The sequence below is a fragment of the Xenopus laevis genome, chromosome 5L (genome assembly GCF_017654675.1).
Source record: "Xenopus laevis strain J_2021 chromosome 5L, Xenopus_laevis_v10.1, whole genome shotgun sequence".
Lineage (NCBI taxonomy): Eukaryota > Metazoa > Chordata > Amphibia > Anura > Pipidae > Xenopus > Xenopus laevis.
The window spans coordinates 157,295,351-157,312,939 of NC_054379.1; the positions used below are offsets into that span (position 1 = coordinate 157,295,351).

At 40.7% G+C, this 17,589-nt stretch overlaps 1 protein-coding gene across 1 annotated transcript; it reads left to right on the forward strand.

Moving 5' to 3' along the window:
* Nucleotides 1-10,343: 10,343 nt before the first annotated feature.
* LOC108716382 lies at nucleotides 10,344-17,173 on the forward strand. Its single transcript, XM_018262476.2, has 2 exons — nucleotides 10,344-10,830; nucleotides 16,378-17,173. Exon 2 carries the CDS (start codon nucleotides 16,400-16,402, stop codon nucleotides 17,096-17,098), a length of 699 nt encoding a protein of 232 aa, XP_018117965.1. The 5' UTR covers nucleotides 10,344-10,830; nucleotides 16,378-16,399; the 3' UTR covers nucleotides 17,099-17,173.
* The last annotated feature ends 416 nt before the right edge of the window (nucleotides 17,174-17,589 follow it).

Consider the following 17,589-nt stretch of genomic DNA (forward strand, 5'->3'; position numbering starts at 1 on the left):
ACAGCCGATGATGCTGCCTGTGTGTGCGCCCGGCTCTGGGAATGTCTGTGCCCAATTAGATACATTCCTGGAATAAATGATTGTATTTAGCAATGGATAGGGAACAAAACAAACGTTACATATTAGGAAACATTTACAACCAATAGGGCTTTCCAGAGAGACAGTGTTAATTAGGGGCAGATTTATCAAAGGTCGAGCTGAATTTTCAAATGAAAACAATTAGCTATTTTATGTGTACTTTGACTGGGGAATAGTCCAAATTCGAATATCGAAGTTTATCATGTACTGTCTCTTTAAAACTTCGACTTCGACCATTCGCCTTCTAAAACCTGCCGAATTGCTGTATTGTTGGTAGGGTTGCCAGCTTTTAAAGAAAAACTTACCGGCCAGTGGTGGGGGCGGGAACTAAAGGGGCGGGCTGTGACACAAAAAAGAGGTGGAGCCGAGGGAGCAAGACACAAAGGGGGCGGAGCTGAGGGATCCTGTCACAAAAAGGGGCAGGGCCACAACGCGAGATACTGAGAGGATGAAGAAAAGGTAAGTTTCCACCAAAGGCCAAGGGCTTTGCCGATAAATTTGTAATACCGGCCCCGGCCTTGGCAGGTGTTTTACCGGCTAGGCCAGTAAAATACCGGCCGGGTGGCAACCCTATTTGTTGGGGGACCTCCTAGAACTTATTTGGAGTCAATTGGTGGACTTTGAAAAATGTAAGCTTTTTTTGGGAGCCACTTTGAATCGAATTCGATCGAATGCTCTATTCCTTTGATTTGTACGATTCGAATTCAGCCAAATACGGACCTATTCGACCAAAAAAAAAAACTTGGACTTAATTATGGTTGGTCTTTTTGAATTCGAATTTCGAAATGTTTTCAATTTGAAATTCGACCCTTGATAACTATGCCCATTAGTTTGAGGGAACTGTTGCGAAATTTTTGACCACACCCACTTTATGGCCACCGCCCCCCCAAATACCACATCTATTAAATATAATGTGGCAGGTTATGGAAAGTTTAAACACATTTATGGGGGTTTTAGGGTCAGGTTTTATGTGTTATTATAATTTTGATAATGAAATTTGCCATTTAAGCTGCAAGTCACAGTTTCCCCATCAGACCTGCTTATCTTATAGTTACAATTGTAACTTTGCTTATCTTAAATTGCTACAAATGTATCTAAGTGCACCTGTGGAGTATTCTGGGCTCTCCGACAAAAGCACCTCATTTAATTTCATTTCATAAGCTTTGTATCTATTTCTGGCTGTTCAGTGCAGGAGATCAAAGAGAAAGTCGGGACATTTCACTAACATTCTGGGACTGCGGGCTGAGCTGTCAAAATCGAGACTGTCCCGCAAAAACGGGGACAGTTGGGAGGTATGCACTTACAGTCATATGAAAAAGTTTGTTAACCCCTCTTAATTCTTTGGAGTTTTGTTTATCATTAAGTAGCAACTTCCTTTTAATATATAACATGCCTTATAGAAACAGTAGTATTTCAGCAGTGCCATGGAGTTTATTGGATTAACAGAAAATATGTAATATGCATCATAACAAAATTAGTCAGGTGCATAAATTTGGGCACCCCAACAGAGATATTACATCAATACTTAGTTGAGTCTCCATTTGCAAATGTAACAGCCTCTAGACGCCTCCTATAGCCTTTGATGAGTGTCTGGATTCTGGATGTGGCTATTTTTGACCATTCGTCCATACAAAATCTCTCCAGTTCAGTTAAATTTGATGGCTGCCGAGCATGGACAGTCTGCTTCAAATCATCCCATAGATTTTCCATGATATTCAAGTCGGGGGACTGTGACGGCCATTCCAGAATATTGTTCTTGTCCCTCTGCATAAATGTCTTTGTAGATTTCCAAGTGTGTTTAGGGTCATTGTCTTGTTGGAATATCCAACCCCTGAGTAACTTCAACTTTGTGACTGATGCTTGAACATTATCCTGAAGAATTTGATGATATTGGGTTGAATTCATCTGACCCTGGACTTTAACAAAGGCCCCAGTAGTCCCTGAACTAGCCACAAGAACTAGCCACAAAGCCTCACAGCATGATGGAACCTCCACCAAATGTGACAGTAGGTAACAGGTGTTTTTCTTGGAATGCGGTGTTCTTCTTCCACCATGCAAAGTGCTTTTTGTTATGACCAAATAACTAAATTTTTGTCTCATCAGTCCAAACACTTTGTTCCAAAATGACTGTGACTTGTCTAAATGAGCTTTTGCCTACAACAAGTGACTGTGTTTGTGTGAGTGCAGAAAGGGCTTCTTTCTCATCCCCCTGCCACACAGATGTTCTTTGTGCAAATTGTGCTGAGTTGTAGAACGATGTACAGATACACCATCTGCAGCAATATGTTCTTGCAGGTCTTTGGAGATGATCTTTGGGTTGTCTGTAACTATTCTCACAATCCTCCGCATAAGCCGCTCCTGTATTTTTCTTGGCCTGCCAGACCTGGGTTTTACAGCCTGTGGCCTTCCATTTCCTGATTACATTCCTTACAGTTGAAACTGACAGTTTAAACCTCTGAGATAGCTTTTTGCAACCTTCCTGTGAGAAAATCTTACCCTGGTGGTCTAGTGGGGGGACGGCAGGCACGCCCGCCGCGCCGATCTGTTTCCCTGCAGGCGCCGGTTAGTTAGGGCGCACGCGCGCCTCATCCTGGGTTTTATGCGCATGCGCGCTGACACGATGACGTCAGCGCGCAGTGGCGCGAAATTCAAATGATATTTAAAGGTATCTCTAGTTTTATTCTGTGCCCGTGATAGGATATAGTTTCCTGGTGCTTCTGAGCCTTGTGCTATATTCTGAACCTGTTTGATTCCTGTTGTGACCTCTGCCTGGCTATTTTGACTATTGTGACTTCTGGATTCTGACCCTTGCCTGATTACCGACTACCTCTTCTGATTAACCCTCTGATTGACTTCCTGGTTTGACCCTTGCCTGCCTGATAACGTTTATTCTCTGCCTGCCTCGACCCGGCCTTATCTGACTACTCTTTTGCCTAACGCCTTGTACTACGATCTTCTGTCTAAAGACTTTGCTTTTCTGTCGTGCCCCTCTGCCTATCCAGAACCCTCATCTTGCACCTCTCGTTTAAGTCCAGGTGGCATCCAAGTAAGCCGAGGGCTCCTCCTGAGGCCCAAAGGCGGTCACACTACTGGTGAAGCACGAGCCGAGACCAGGGTGCCTGGTGTTTGTTCTGGTGTTGGATGCCGACCGTGACACTTCCCCTAAACCATGATACTGAACAATCTTTCAGGTATAGGATCTATTTTTAAGGTAAATGTGGATACACAGGGGGTTATCAAAATCCAAATTTTTCTCATTTTTTTAAATAAAAAGTCAGACCAAACTAGAATCCACAATTTGATTTGACTTGATTTATTATTTAAAAAGCTTGATTTAATCGGTTCAGGTAAAAACTCGATAAAACCTGAATCGTAAAATTTCTTGGGAGTTTTTTCCTGAATCACTCGATTCTTTCAGGCTTCTTCTCGAAAAGCCCGAATTTTTTGGATGCCAGAATTAATTCCAGCACAGACCGCAGACATTTCCAAATAGTATAGGGACCTCTGCCAAAGACTTATACCAAAACCTCACCAGGTCTGAGATGGTGGATTTTTGGATTTGGGCTTTTTGCTGCACCTGGCTTTAATAAATCTCGAAAAATTCAAGTTTGAAAAAAAAAAAAAATTGAGTTTAGTAAATAATCCCTCAAAAATCAACATTACAAGTCTATGCTTTCTGTGGTGCTCCTATCATTACAGTTATGGATTGTCTACAATGATGGAAATTGTAGTCCAGCTACAAAGCAGCCAGTTAAAAATGCAGGGTGGTTTTTTTTTGTTTGTCCTTTTTCTGTTATTTTCTTTGAATGCTGGAATTCTCAATGTTTCTGAACAATTTGTGTATAGTGGGCAAGCTATCACTGTATCGGAAACAATTGTTTTTACCAGATTTTTTTTTTAATATTCTTGCAAAACAAAATAAGAACTATTACAAGTATAGAATCCATTATCCAGAAATCCTTTATCCAGAAACCTCCAAATTAAGGGTAAGCCATCTCCCATACACTATAGGGGCAGATTTACATAGGGTCGAATATCGAAGGGTTAATTAACCCTCGATATTCGAAGTTAAATCCTTCGACTTCGAATATCGAAGTCGAAGGATTACCCCAATTCGAAGGATTTTAATCCATCGATCGAATGATTTTTCTTCGACCAAAAAAAGCTTACAAAGCCTATGGGGACCTTCCCCATAGGCTAACATTGAGGTTCGGTAGGTTTTAGATGGCAAAGTAGGGGGTCGAATTTTTTTTTAAAGAGACAGTACTTCGACTATCGAATGGTCGAATAGTCGAACGATTTTTAGTTTGAAACGTTCGATTCGAAGTCGTAGTTGAAGGTCGAAGTAGCCAATTCGATGGTCGAAGTAGCCAAAAAAATCATTTGAAATTTGAACTTTTTTTTATTCTATTCCTTCACTCGAACTAAGTAAATGTGCCCCTACAATTTAATTAATTAATCCACATTTTTAAAAAAAAACTATTTCCTTTTTCTTTGTAATAATAAAACAGTAGCTTATTCTTGATCCCAACTAATATATAATTAATCCTTATTGGAGGCAGAACCAGCCTGCTTTCAATAGCAATTGTTTTTACAAATAACTTTAAAAGCACTGAAAATCTTCAATACGTGTATACTGGAAAGTTGCTTAGAATTATTTTTTCTTTTATCAGGCACATTTTTATTTTGGGGTTGCCTTGCCCTTTAATGTGAGTCGGCAATACAATGTAGGAAATGAACCCCAGTAATGGCAGTAACATGACTGTAGGAGATAGGCTCTTGCGTATTAAATTAAACCCAGGTGTAACACCAATGTAATTTAATTCTCTCACAGACAGTATATTTTATTATACAGTTATGCTGAACCTGCATTTCTCATCTACATACAGCTGACAATGAAGCAGGAACAAGCACAGACCCCCTGCAGCTGACAGCTTTGTTTTGCCAGCTCTCCAAGTGTAACCCAGTACCCAAATAATTGGGCCACTACCAAGGAAACCAGCTAACAGCTAACGTCCTGCTCACCTTCTCAGCGGAGGTATCAATGTATTCCACACCCTGCCTTTTTATTGCTCTGTTTAACTCTGTAAGTGCTTGTCAGTGTGATGATGGTTTATGATAGGGATAAGGGATGTTTTTATTACATTACATTATTATTAAAGCAGAGGTATCCACTGCAGGGGATATATAGTTGTATTAAATGATTTCAGACTTCACCCCAAATCTCCCTCTAACTGGCCTCCAGGCTGGGCCCCTTAGCTCATAACAAAGTTACAGATATATAGAAACATTGGGGTAACAGTCACCCTGCTATAGTTCCAGGGGTACCCAGGGTACAAATAAGCACTCACCCCAAATCTCCCCCTAACTGTTCTTCAGACTAGGCCCCCTTAGCTCATAACAAGGTTACAGATATATAGAAACATTGGGGTAACAGTCACCCTGCTATAGTTCCAGGGGTACCCAGGGTACAAATAAGCACTCACCCCAAATCTCCCCTAACTCAATTTCAGGCTGGGCCCCCTTAGCTCATAACAAGGTTACAGATATATAGAAACATTGGGGTGTCACCCTGCTATAGTTCCAGGGGTACCTAGGATACAAATAAGCTCTCACCCCAAATCTCTCCCTAACTGACCTTCAGACTGGGTCCCCTTAGCTCATACAAGGTTACAGATATATAGAAACATTGGGGTAACAGTCACCCTGCTATAGTTCCAGGGGTACCCAGGGCACAAATAAACACTCACCCCAAATCTCATTCTATTTGGCCTTCAGGCTGCACCCATTTACATATAATGAGACAATAGTATATCTGTGGTGTGTATCAGACAAATATTTAACCATTGTCCGACCACCCTGCTTTGTATTTTATATAAACCCAACTGGAGTGTTGGGAAAGTTATTGTTCTCCATGGCATTGACGTTAGTAAGGAAATCTCCTTCTCTATCATACCACTCTATTAGATGCAGAATTTAGTAGTAGACAACCCGCACTTAGGTCACCTCTCAGCATACACAACCCCTTGGCCTATTTTTTGCACAATACCCTGCACGCCTCTGTGATTGACAGACCTGTCAGTAAAGAAAATAACAAAAAGTCCAAGGCATTTTGTTACCTGAACTCCTGGCTGGGGGGCAGTTCATACTTTGTTTAGCTATGGGGATGGTGATATCACACAGCAACCAGGTGAAACGCTCACCAGAATAATCCGACACTAACCATGCATTGTGCTCAGTGGGTGCCGGGTATTTGACACCATCCTATTTACAACGGTGCACCAGATGAGGCCAATAAACGACAGTCCCCGAGGACACAAATCACCTTGAGGAAGGTATCAATAAGTAGCCATTGTTCTCTGTCAGTACCAGGATCATAATGACAAACAAAGCTCTATCGATATATAGTGATTATGTTTGGCAAGCAGAGCAGCTTTTGCTAATGATATAGCAACATTTTACTTTAACCATTGCTTTAGCAGAGCCAGCAATAAAACAAATATAAGTGGATCAGAAATAATTCTAGGTGGGATATAAACAAGCTGTAATTATACCAGATGATTTTTTATGACCAAGGGTCCCCATTTGAGGCTAGGGTGCAGAGAAATGCCCTTTTGTCTCTTGAGGATTTAAAGCGAACCCGTCACCCAGACACACACAGCTAAATAATACAATTTCTTTTTAAATTAAACATGAAATCCAATTTATATTTTTAATTAAAGCATTCATAGCTGTTGTAAGCTCATTTAAAAATCTCAGCTGTCAATCAAATATTGTCCTCTATGCCTTAGGCAATTACATTCACTTTCCATTCAGCACTTCCTACATGTCACTGCTCTCCACACATTCCCCCAGTTCTCTTCACCATTTAATTGTGTAACCAGGACATGGGGATGTCCTGGTTACACAATTACACAATCCCCCATTCTGGTGCACAAACAAGATTCTGAGATGATACAAGACTTGTCTTAATAACAGTGTCCACAAAATGGCTGCTGCCTGCTTGTTATAATTATGAATTCCCAGACTGAAGGAAACAAGATTCAAATAATTTATATAGTTTAATTAAAGTTAATTGTGCTTGACTAATGTGATAAAATAGGATTTTGAATAATTTTTTTGGGTGACGGGTCCCCTTTAAGATCCAGACACAGCGGGCACGGATCACCATTGCTCAGTCACATTTGTATATAGTCTAGAGCACTGAGATTATTTAGAACTGAATGTGTATTACATAGTTACATAGTTAGTTAAATTGGGTTGAAAAAAGACAAAGTCCATCAAGTTCAACCCCTCCAAATGAAAACCCAGCATCCATACACACACCCCTCCCTACTTTTAATTAAATTCTATATACCCATACCTATACTATATTATGTAAAGTTCCACAATTGGATTTTTTTTCCCAACCAAATGCAAAAGTAAATATCAGCCAATTGTGTTGAAAAATGGTCAGAATGGGTTATTTTATCTGCTTGTGTATCCAGCTTTCAAACAAGAGCCACTGATGTACTCACTAGCAGCAGCTACCATCACAAACTCTGCGACATATGGGGCTCCCTATCACATACTGAAACATTAAAGGGATCATGTCATCGGAAAACATGTTTTTTTCAAAACGCATCAGTTAATAGTGCTATTCCAGCAGAATTCTGCACTGAAATCCATTTCTCAAAAGAGCAAACAGATATTTTTATATTCAATTTTGAAATCTGACATGGGGCTAGACATTTTGTCAATTTCCCAGCTGCCCCCAGTCAGCTGGGAAATTGGTCTGGGCTTCAGTTGGGAGGCTAAGCTTAGGGATCATAATAAATTATCGAAACAGCACAAGTCAAATAATATCTGCCATAGAAGCAGATACAGTAAGACTGATTAATAATCAGAATATACAGACTGCACTGGGCCTGCGGATACAAACAGGGAAACAAACAAAGCTGCTCGAGTTCTGGGAAGTAAGGTGGGGGCTCCCCCTGCTGTTTGAAAGTATGATTGTTTCCCTGCAGAGCAGTTAGGGACCGTCCAATCTGCAGCTGTCAGAGAAAGTAAAATGAAGGGGGGAATTCTTATAAAAGTGGTACACATTTTTTTAATTAATGCATATTGGAGATAGGTTTATTTTTCATTAAAGAAAGTAAACATAGGATTTAATTTTTTTGCCTTTACATCCCATTTAAACTGTGATGTTAGGGTACCAGGCAATCTGGTTTTACCCTCCATACCTGTAGTATTTGCACATGAAGTCAATATTATTTGGCTCAATGTAGAGTCCGGCACAGAACCAATTTCTAAGACCTGGACCCGACTAGAACCCACAGCCCGTGACCCGAACCACAACCCGCATATTTACCCACTTTGATCCACTACCCGACCCGCGATCCGCCGACCCACATCTATACCTGCACCTGAAAATACTCCACTCATTCCACAGGGTGCCCGCTTTTTTTTTATGGGTAACCCACGGGCACTCAACCCACTGCAGGACTCTAGCTCAGTGCCCTGCTTACCAGACCTACATTCACACAGCAACCACCTCAGCCGGGCTCCAGGGTCAGACTGGACCAGCGGGACACTGGGAAATAACCCGGTAGGCCCTGGCTGTCATGGGCCCCAACAGCCCAGACCTGCTCCTCACCTAAGACTAATGACTCTTCCCTCTGGCCTCCCCCAATCATGTCCACAAAGGAAAAAGTACAAAGTATGTTCCGGTTGTGGAAGCAGTGTCAGCACGTGGAGAACCTCAACGAAAGAAACTGGGGGCCTGGTGGGTGTGTGGGGGACCCTGAGATGTTAGCCCTAGTGGGCCCCAGATCGACGCTGTACAGCTTGGTTCATATGCACTCATAGAACATGCCGACACCCCTGCCTTCTGATTGTATCTGCACTGTCACTGCTTGCGCCTGTCCAACCAGCGGCTCACGAGCAACATGTTACTCGCCAACCCCTTGGATGTTGCTCCCAGTGGCCTCAAAGCAGGTGCTTTTTTTTTTTTTTTGAATTCCAGGCTTGGAGGCAAGTTTTAATTGCATAAAACTAGTAGTACTGCCAAACAGAGTCTCCTGTAGTCTGACAGTCTACATAAGTGATAGTCAATCACAGATTCCCTGTCTTTTAACCAGAGGCACAAAGAGAAGTAGCGTACAGTGAGAAGACTCGGGTACAGATTGGGCGAGGGTCCTACAATGGCAACACAGGGTTCGGATCAGTGGCGGAACTACCGGGGGAGCAGGGGGTGCAAGCGGGCCAGGGCCCGCACCCCCTCAGGGCCCCCCGGCAGTCCGTTCGCTGCTGAAAATGCGGGCGTACAGAGGGGGGCGGGGCCCAGCTGCGCGTCACGCACCAGGGCCCGCCCCCCTCTAGGATCGCTACTGGTTCGGATTAAAGGAATAGTTCAGTGTGAAACTAAAAACTGTGTAAATAGATAGGCTGTGCAAAATAAACAATGTTTCTAATATACTTAGTTAGCCAAAAATGTAATATATAAAGGCTGGAGTGAACAGATGTCTAATAAAACAGCCAGAATCCAACTTCCTGCTTTTCAGCTCTCTAACTCTGAGTTAGTCAGCGACTTGAAGGGGGGCCACATGGTACATTTCTGTTCAGTGAGTTTGTAATTGATCCTCAGCATTCAGCTCAGATTCAAAAGCAACAGATATGACCCATGTGGCCCCCCCTCAAGTCTCTGATTGGTTACTGCCTGGTAGCCAGGGTAACCAGTCAATGTAAACCAAGAGAGCTGAAAAGCAGGAAGTAGAGTTGTGACTGACATGTTATACATCGAATCACTCCAGTCTTTATACATTACATTTTTGGCTAACTAACTATATTAGAAACATTTTTTATTTTGCACAGTCTATCTATTTACCCAGTTTTTATTTTTATACTGAACAATTCCTTTAAGGTTTTGCAGGTTAGGGTCAGGTACAGGTAGAGTTTATCCTGACCTGCTCATCACTAGTGGAACATTTATTAACATACACTGTTCTACAAATGTAGTCTCTCTCCTGTCACAACTGTTGTTGCAGTGACTTCCATTACAGGTATGGGATCGGGTATCCAGATTGCTCAGGCATTTAGGTTTTCCAGATCTTTCCGTAATTTGGATCTTCATACCTTAAATCTACAAGAAAATCATATAAACATTAAATAAACCCAATAGGCTGGTTTTGCCTCCAATAAGGATTAATTATATCTTGGTAGTACAAGTTACTGTTTTATCATTACAGAGAAATCATTAAAAAAAATTGATTATTTGGATAAAATATTTGGATCCCTTTACTTTCTTCATTTATTAACATTTCATTACTACACTCTGTTAAGGCGTGCCGGAAAGCACCCAATTTACAAGCAACTCTGTTTTCTGAACAACGGCCACAGCTGACACAAAAATTCCCTTGTTGCCCCAGAATTGATTCCTGTAAAACGCTAAATAATGAATCAGATTGTCGATACTGAAATAAACACTCTGAGCCCCATGACTTCTACTCAAGCCAGCTTCATTATATTGGCCTTGTTGACTGACAGCACATTGTGTTGCTGGAGCTGCGGAGCTTTGTAATCATCTCAGACCTCCCACAAGAAGAGGCGTCAGGGATTTGCTACAGCAAACAGAACATAATACTGACCAATGCACAAGTACTGGGGGAAGAACAAAGATTCAGAGCTCCAGCAGAGTTTCTAAACTTATGGAAAAGGCTCTGTAGCGGGCGGGAATTATCGGCGTTCCTTTAGTCTCTTTGATCAATAATTAAGGTAAGAAATATTTCATCTTTTCATTTGGCTTTAAATACGATTGATTTATTTTAAGCCATATAATCAGTCAAAAGAGTAAATATTATGTTTTTATGCATCTGATTGGGTGGAGAATTGAGTCTCCTGTTATCTGTTGCCTATTCATCTGCTGAAATGCACAGGGGTCCTTAAAGGGATACTGTCATGGGAAAAAAAAATGTTTTCAAAATGAATGAGTTAATAATGCTGCTCCAGCAGAATTCTGCACTGAAATCCATTTCTCAAAAGAGCAAACAGAATTTATTATATTCAATTTTGAAATCTGACATGGGGCTAGACATATTGTCAATTTCCCAGCTGCCCCAAGTCATGTGACTTGTGCTCTGATAAACTTCAATCACTCTTTACTGCTGTACTGCAAGTTGGAGTGATATCCCCCCCCCCAGCAGCCAAACAAAAGAACAATGGAAAGGTAACCAGATAACAGCTCCCTAACACAAGATAGTAAAAACCAGGTCCCACTGAGACACATTCAGTTATATTGAGAAGGAAAACAGCAGCCTGCCAGAAAGCATTTCTCTCCTAAAGTGCAGGCACAAGTCACATGACCAGGGGCAGCTGGGAAATTGACAAAATGTCTAGCACCATGTAAGATTTCAAAATTGAATATAAAAAAATCTGTTTGCTCTTTTGAGAAATGGATTTCAGTGCAGAATTCTGCTGTAGCAGCACTATTAACTGATTCATTTTGAAAAAAAATGTTTTTCCCATGACAGTATCCCTTTAATGGCTTAGGGTTTTTTTTTGTGTGCTGAAAACGTCCATAAAGAAATAAAACACAAGACATGGATGTAAGTAGTTGTGTTGTTGTCCATCCATATGGCATTTCTGCTATTTTTACTTTAACTGGTGTCCATGTTTTTTTGGCCCTTGATGTATTGTTGCCATGGAAGGGGCTGTATTACATGCAAAGCATTGGTTGCTAATTATTTATTGCCCACCATAGCCATGAGTGAGCCCCATATTCATGTCAGTTGGGCAGTTTATCATTATGGTCTGATACCATATAATAATCTATGGGAGGTTACTTATTGAAGGTCGAGTAGATTTTTACCCAAAAAATTTGAGTGTTAGAGGGTTATTTTCTGTCAAAAGTCAAATTTTCATATTAAAAAAAAAATACAATTTTCCGAGATTTATTATACCCGAAGCTGGAAATAGCTTGAATCCGAAAATACTCCAGCTAAACCCTATCAAGGTCATGTAGAAGTCAATAGCAGAGGTCCCTTCATCCATTTGAAGATGTTAATAGCTTTCATGTTTGAGGTTTTTTTGGTGGGTTTCACTCGAAAAATCGATTGATTCGAGTTTTTTTTAGAATCAGGGAATTTGGGGTGAAAAGCCCAAAAACTCATATTAATGTGTTTTCTGGGTTTTTTTACTCCAAATTCACTGATTCAAGTTTTTTAAATCAGAAAACATTCGAGTTGTGAGTTCATTCGAGGTATAAAAAAAAACTCACAAACCTCTAAAACTCTTTGATAAATAACCCCCTATGAGTAGTAGTTCTGAGATTGAAAAGTTATTTTTATTGTAGAAACCCAATTTTACATATAAAAATCAGAATTTTAAGTGGAAAAAAAACCTCAAAATTTTCAAAATTTATTAAAACCCCAGGATGGAAAAGGTCTGAATCCGAAAATCCGGCATCTCAAACCTGCCGAGGTTGCATATTAGTCAATGAGAGAGGTCAGCATCCTATTTGGAAGTTTCTGTGGTCTGCTCTGGAATTAGCCTGAAAATCCAAAATTTCTGACTTTTGGGGCAAAAATCTGAAAAAATTGGGCTTTTCAGAGAAAGAGGCTGAAAAAAAACGAATGGCAAAAAACTCACCTTTGTCCCTGATCTGATTAAATTGTGATTTTTTAAAAATAAATAAGGTCCAATCATGGATTCTAGTTTGGTCGGACTTTATTAATTAAAATAATCATAAAAATTTGGATTTTGATAAATAAGGCCCTCCATGTTTTCCCAGAATTGACACCGTTTTTTCAGGCAAGAGGCATCTTTTTTTCAACACTTTTCTTTTAATAGAAATTGACACTATTTTGACACCGTCCCCTGGGAAACATAAGACCAGGGTTCTACTGTATATAGAAATGTCACGTAACATCGTATGTTTATATAAAATTTTAGAGACAATTTCTGATGTTATACATTTTCACAAGTTGCTCATGAAGCCATCACACTGAATTGCAGGAAATCAAACATCCCGAGGGTAATTATTTGCTAGGCTTATGTGAGAACAATCAGGGTTACAGTTGTCTTATAGGAAACCTTCATGAATGATGTGATTCAACTGTATTGGACTAACACATTAGCTATGAGTAAATTGCACATAAGATAATTATTTATTATTTTCCATACTCTCATTCACCCCAACATAAAGGCATTGTTTAGGTGTTTTGTTGCCTGTGGGGAGAATGATTTCCAGTGGGTGACAAAGTGCCCTGTGTTGTACAGGTAAGGGACCTGTTATCCAGAATGCTCGGGACCTGGGGTTTTCCGGATAACGGATCTTTTTGTAATTTGGCTCATCATACCTTAAAGAGCATGTAAAGACTAAAATAGAATAAGGCTAGAAATGCTGTATTTTGTATACTAAATATAAACATGAATTTACTGCACCACAAGCCTAATCAAACATATATAAAAATAATTTATGCTTTCAAAGTTGGCTACAGGGGGTCACCATCTTGTAACTTTGTTAAACATCTTTGCAAGACCAAGACTGTGCACATGCTCAGTGTGGTCTGGGCTGCTTAGGGATCATCATAAACAAAGCTGCTTGAGTTCTGCATGGCTGGGAAGTAAGGCGGGGGCTCCCCCTGCTGTTCATAAGTATGATTGTTTCCCTGCAGAGCAGTTAGGGACCGTCTGACAATTCCTATCCACAGCAGTAAATGAAGGGAGAATTTCACTGCATACAGTCAGGTTTCTTATAAAAACAGTGCACATTTTTTAATTAAAGTATTTTGGAGATAGATTTCTTTTTCATTAAAGAAAGTAAAAATGGGATTTTATTTTTTTGCCTTTACATGCCCTTTAAGACAGGCTTCCCCAACCTTTTTTTTACCCATGAGCCATATTCAAATGTAAAAAGAGTTGGGGAGAAACGCAAAAAAAAATACTGTGATTGGCTATTTGGTAGCCCCTATGTGGACTGGCAGCCTACAGGAGACTCTACTTGGCACTATATTGCGTTTTCATGCAATTAAAACTTGCCGCCAAGCCTCACATAAAAAATGTTTTTTGGATCAGCGCCTAAAGCAAAACAGAAACAAAAATATGGTGCAGTATTTCGGGTTCTTTCTGGAGCACCCTGTGCTGGAAAAAAAGTTACTAGTGTGAGTTCCCCTTTAAAAGAGACTTTCCTTTTGTTCCGGTTGTATATATAAATAGATCAAGTTTTTTCAGAAACCATCACCAAGTTTGGCCAAAATGCTTACTTACATGATTGTAGTAGACTTAACACATGTAGTAGTGGTCACCAGTATTCTTCCCTACTTCCCAGGCCACTGTTAGACTCCAACATAGGGATACAGAAATCTCATAGTATAATACTGTAATTTAAAAAGCTAAAAAAATTGTAAAATATTTCAGTCACATTTATTTCCATGAGTTGGTTCCCAAGGGAGAAGATTTGAGAAAACTGGTGATCACTACTACACGTGTTCATTCTACTACAATCTTGTAAGTAAACCTTTTAGCAAAATTTGGTGAAGGTTTCCGAAAAAAACTTGATTTATTTATATACACAACTGGAACAAAAAGGAAAGTCTCTTTTAAAAGGAAACTCGCACTAGCGATTTTAGATCACTGCTTTAAGTCTACTAGAAAATCATGGAAACATGAAATAAACCCAATAGGCTGGTTTTGCTTCAGATAAGGATTAATTATATCTTAGTTGGGATCAAGTACAAGCCACTGTTTTATTATTACACAGAAAAAGGAAATACAAAAAATCTGGAATATCTTGATGAAATGGATTCGATGGGAGACAACCTTTCCTTAATTTGGAGGTTCCTGAATAACGGGTTTCTGGATAATGGATCTTTTACCAGGCTCGTATTTGTCGAAAGGCCACCAAGGCCCGGGCCTAGGGTGGCAGAATTTAGGGGGGCGGCATGCTGCCCAACCACACCCACATTGGTTCAAAAACACTGGGGATGCGCAGGAGATACAATTTGCACAAATAAAGGGGAGAGGACAGGGGCGACAAACGGCTGTGGGCCTAGGGGCACCCGCTATGTAAATCTGGCCCTGTCTTTTACCTGTATTAATATTAAAGGAATACTGTCATGGGAAAAAACATTTTTTCAAAATGAATCAGTTAATAGTGCTGCTCCAGCAGAATTCTGCACTGAAATCCATTTCTCAAAAGAGCAAACATATTTTTTTATATTCAATTTTGAAATCTGACATGGGCCTAGACATATTGTCAATTTCCCAGCTGCCCCTGGTCATGTGACTTGTGCCTGCACTTTAGGAGAGAAATGCTTTCTGGCAGGCTGCTGTTTTTCCTTCCCAATGTAACTGAATGTATAGAATTCTGCACTGAAATCCATTTCTCAAAAGAGCAAACAGATTTTTTTATATTCAATTTTGAAATCTGACATGGGCCTAGACATATTGTCAATTTCCCAGCTGCCCCAAGTCATGTGACTTGTGCTCTGATAAACTTCAATCACTCTTTACTGCTGTACTGCAAGTTGGAGTGATATCACCCCCCTCCCTTCCCCCCCAGCAGCCAAACAAAAGAACAATGGGAAGGTAACCAGATAACAGCTCCCTAACACAAGATAACAGCTGCATGGTAGATCTAAGAACAACACTCAATAGTAAAAACCCATGTCCCACTGAGACACATTCAGTTACATTGAGAAGGAAAAACAGCAGCCTGCCAGAAAGCCTTTCTCTCCTAAAGTGCAGGCACAAGTCACATGACTTGGGGGCAGCTGGGAAATTGACAATATGTCTAGCCCCATGTCAGATTTCAAAACTGAATATAAAAAAATCTGTTTGCTCTTTTGAGAAATGGATTTCAGTGCAGAATTCTGCTGGAGTAGCACTATTAACGGATGCATTTTGAAAAAAACATGTTTTCCGATGACAGGATCCCTTTAAATTATGATTTTATGTAAAATAAATGATAAAGACAACAATTTATCATTGTTGAGATAAAAGTTATGTTTTGTCATCTGACCCTAGCCTTAGGGTGTTCACACGTAGCCACAGTTATCCCAAAGTCAGCAAAAGTTCACATTGCGACATTTGTATGTTTATCAAAAACAAAAAATCGAGAAGGTCCTACTGTTTAGTGAAAAAGTAGCCCAAACATTTTTTTAAAAGTAAAAAAAATCTTTATTAGGACATACATTAGCCTAACGCGTTTCGTGCCGAGGCGGGCACTTACTCATAGGCTCATATGTTTCTTGTAAATGAAATGTTAACAGTTTTACTATAGAAAAGATTTTTTTTAACACTGAACCTTCTTATCTCAAACAGAGTTTTCTGCCATACTACATTCATGGATCAGCCTATTAAACGCAGGCCCAAGACAGCTCCAGCACTGAGTGAGGTTTACATTCTGAATAAGCGAGAAGAAGAAAGTCTATGTGCAAAGCTGGATGGGATTCACTACAAGCACCATGCAGGGCTGAGAAGGCTGAGTCAAGATATTGACCAAATCGCAAGGCAACGGCACAGTTTGCTTAACCAAAGGGCTGTTACCCCACAGTCAACATTAGAGCACAACATGAATGATATTAAGACTTTCAAACAAAACAAACACGGCAAACAGAGGACACTGGGACATTTACCAGCTAGTACAGAGATAAGCGTTGAGGTAATAGATATGTATTCAAAATGGCCTCCTTCTTCATTGAAGAATAATAGAAAAAGGCAGAGTTTCTCTCTGTCTACACCAGAAAGAACTTCTCTGAACATGAATCCAAGCACAGATCACAGAAATCTAGAGTATTCAGAGAAAAACATTGTTTGGAAAACGAGGCCAAACTCTAGCGGGCTACAAAGGTCCACCAGCGGGACTGACCTGTTGACATACAAGGAGCTGGGTGGAATTGCCCGACTGGACAGTATTTCTATAAGGGAAGCTGAAAAGAGAGAGAAGCAGAAGCTCTTGGTCAGACAAAGACACAGCAAGTCCCTTGACATTGAAATACGACAAAGAATTGATCAGTTCTTTATGAAACTGGAGTCACGTTGAGATGTTTGCAGATGGTTTTACTAGAAAGGTTTTAAACAAAGCCAAGATACAGGTTAAAGGGGAAGGAAATCTAGTTGGCGCAAAAACTCTCCCCCCCTCCCGTTTGTTGCCCACCCTCCCCCCTGGTCTACCCGTCCCGCTGGGCAAATGCCCCTAACTTGTTACTTACCCTTCTGCGCAGGTCCAGTCCAGGGAGATGACATCTTCTTCCACGCAATCTTCTTCCTGCTTTGAACGGCGCATGCGCAGTAGGATCATTTCGCCGGTACGGATCTACTGCACATGCGCCAAAAGTCACGCGCATGTGCAGTAGATCATACTGGCGAAATGATCCTACTGCGCATGCGCCGTTCAAAGCAGGAAGAAGATCGCGTGGAAGAAGATGTCGTCTGTGAACTCCCTGGACTGGACCTGCGCAGAAGGGTAAGTAACAAGTTAGGGGCATTTGCCCAGCGGGACGGGTAGGCCAGGGGGGAGGAGGGAGGGGGGGC

Excerpts from the sequence above, each read along its gene's own strand:
- LOC108716382 (XM_018262476.2), top strand. The coding sequence starts at position 16,400 with ATGGATCAGCCTATTAAACGCAGGCCCAAGACAGCTCCAGCACTGAGT.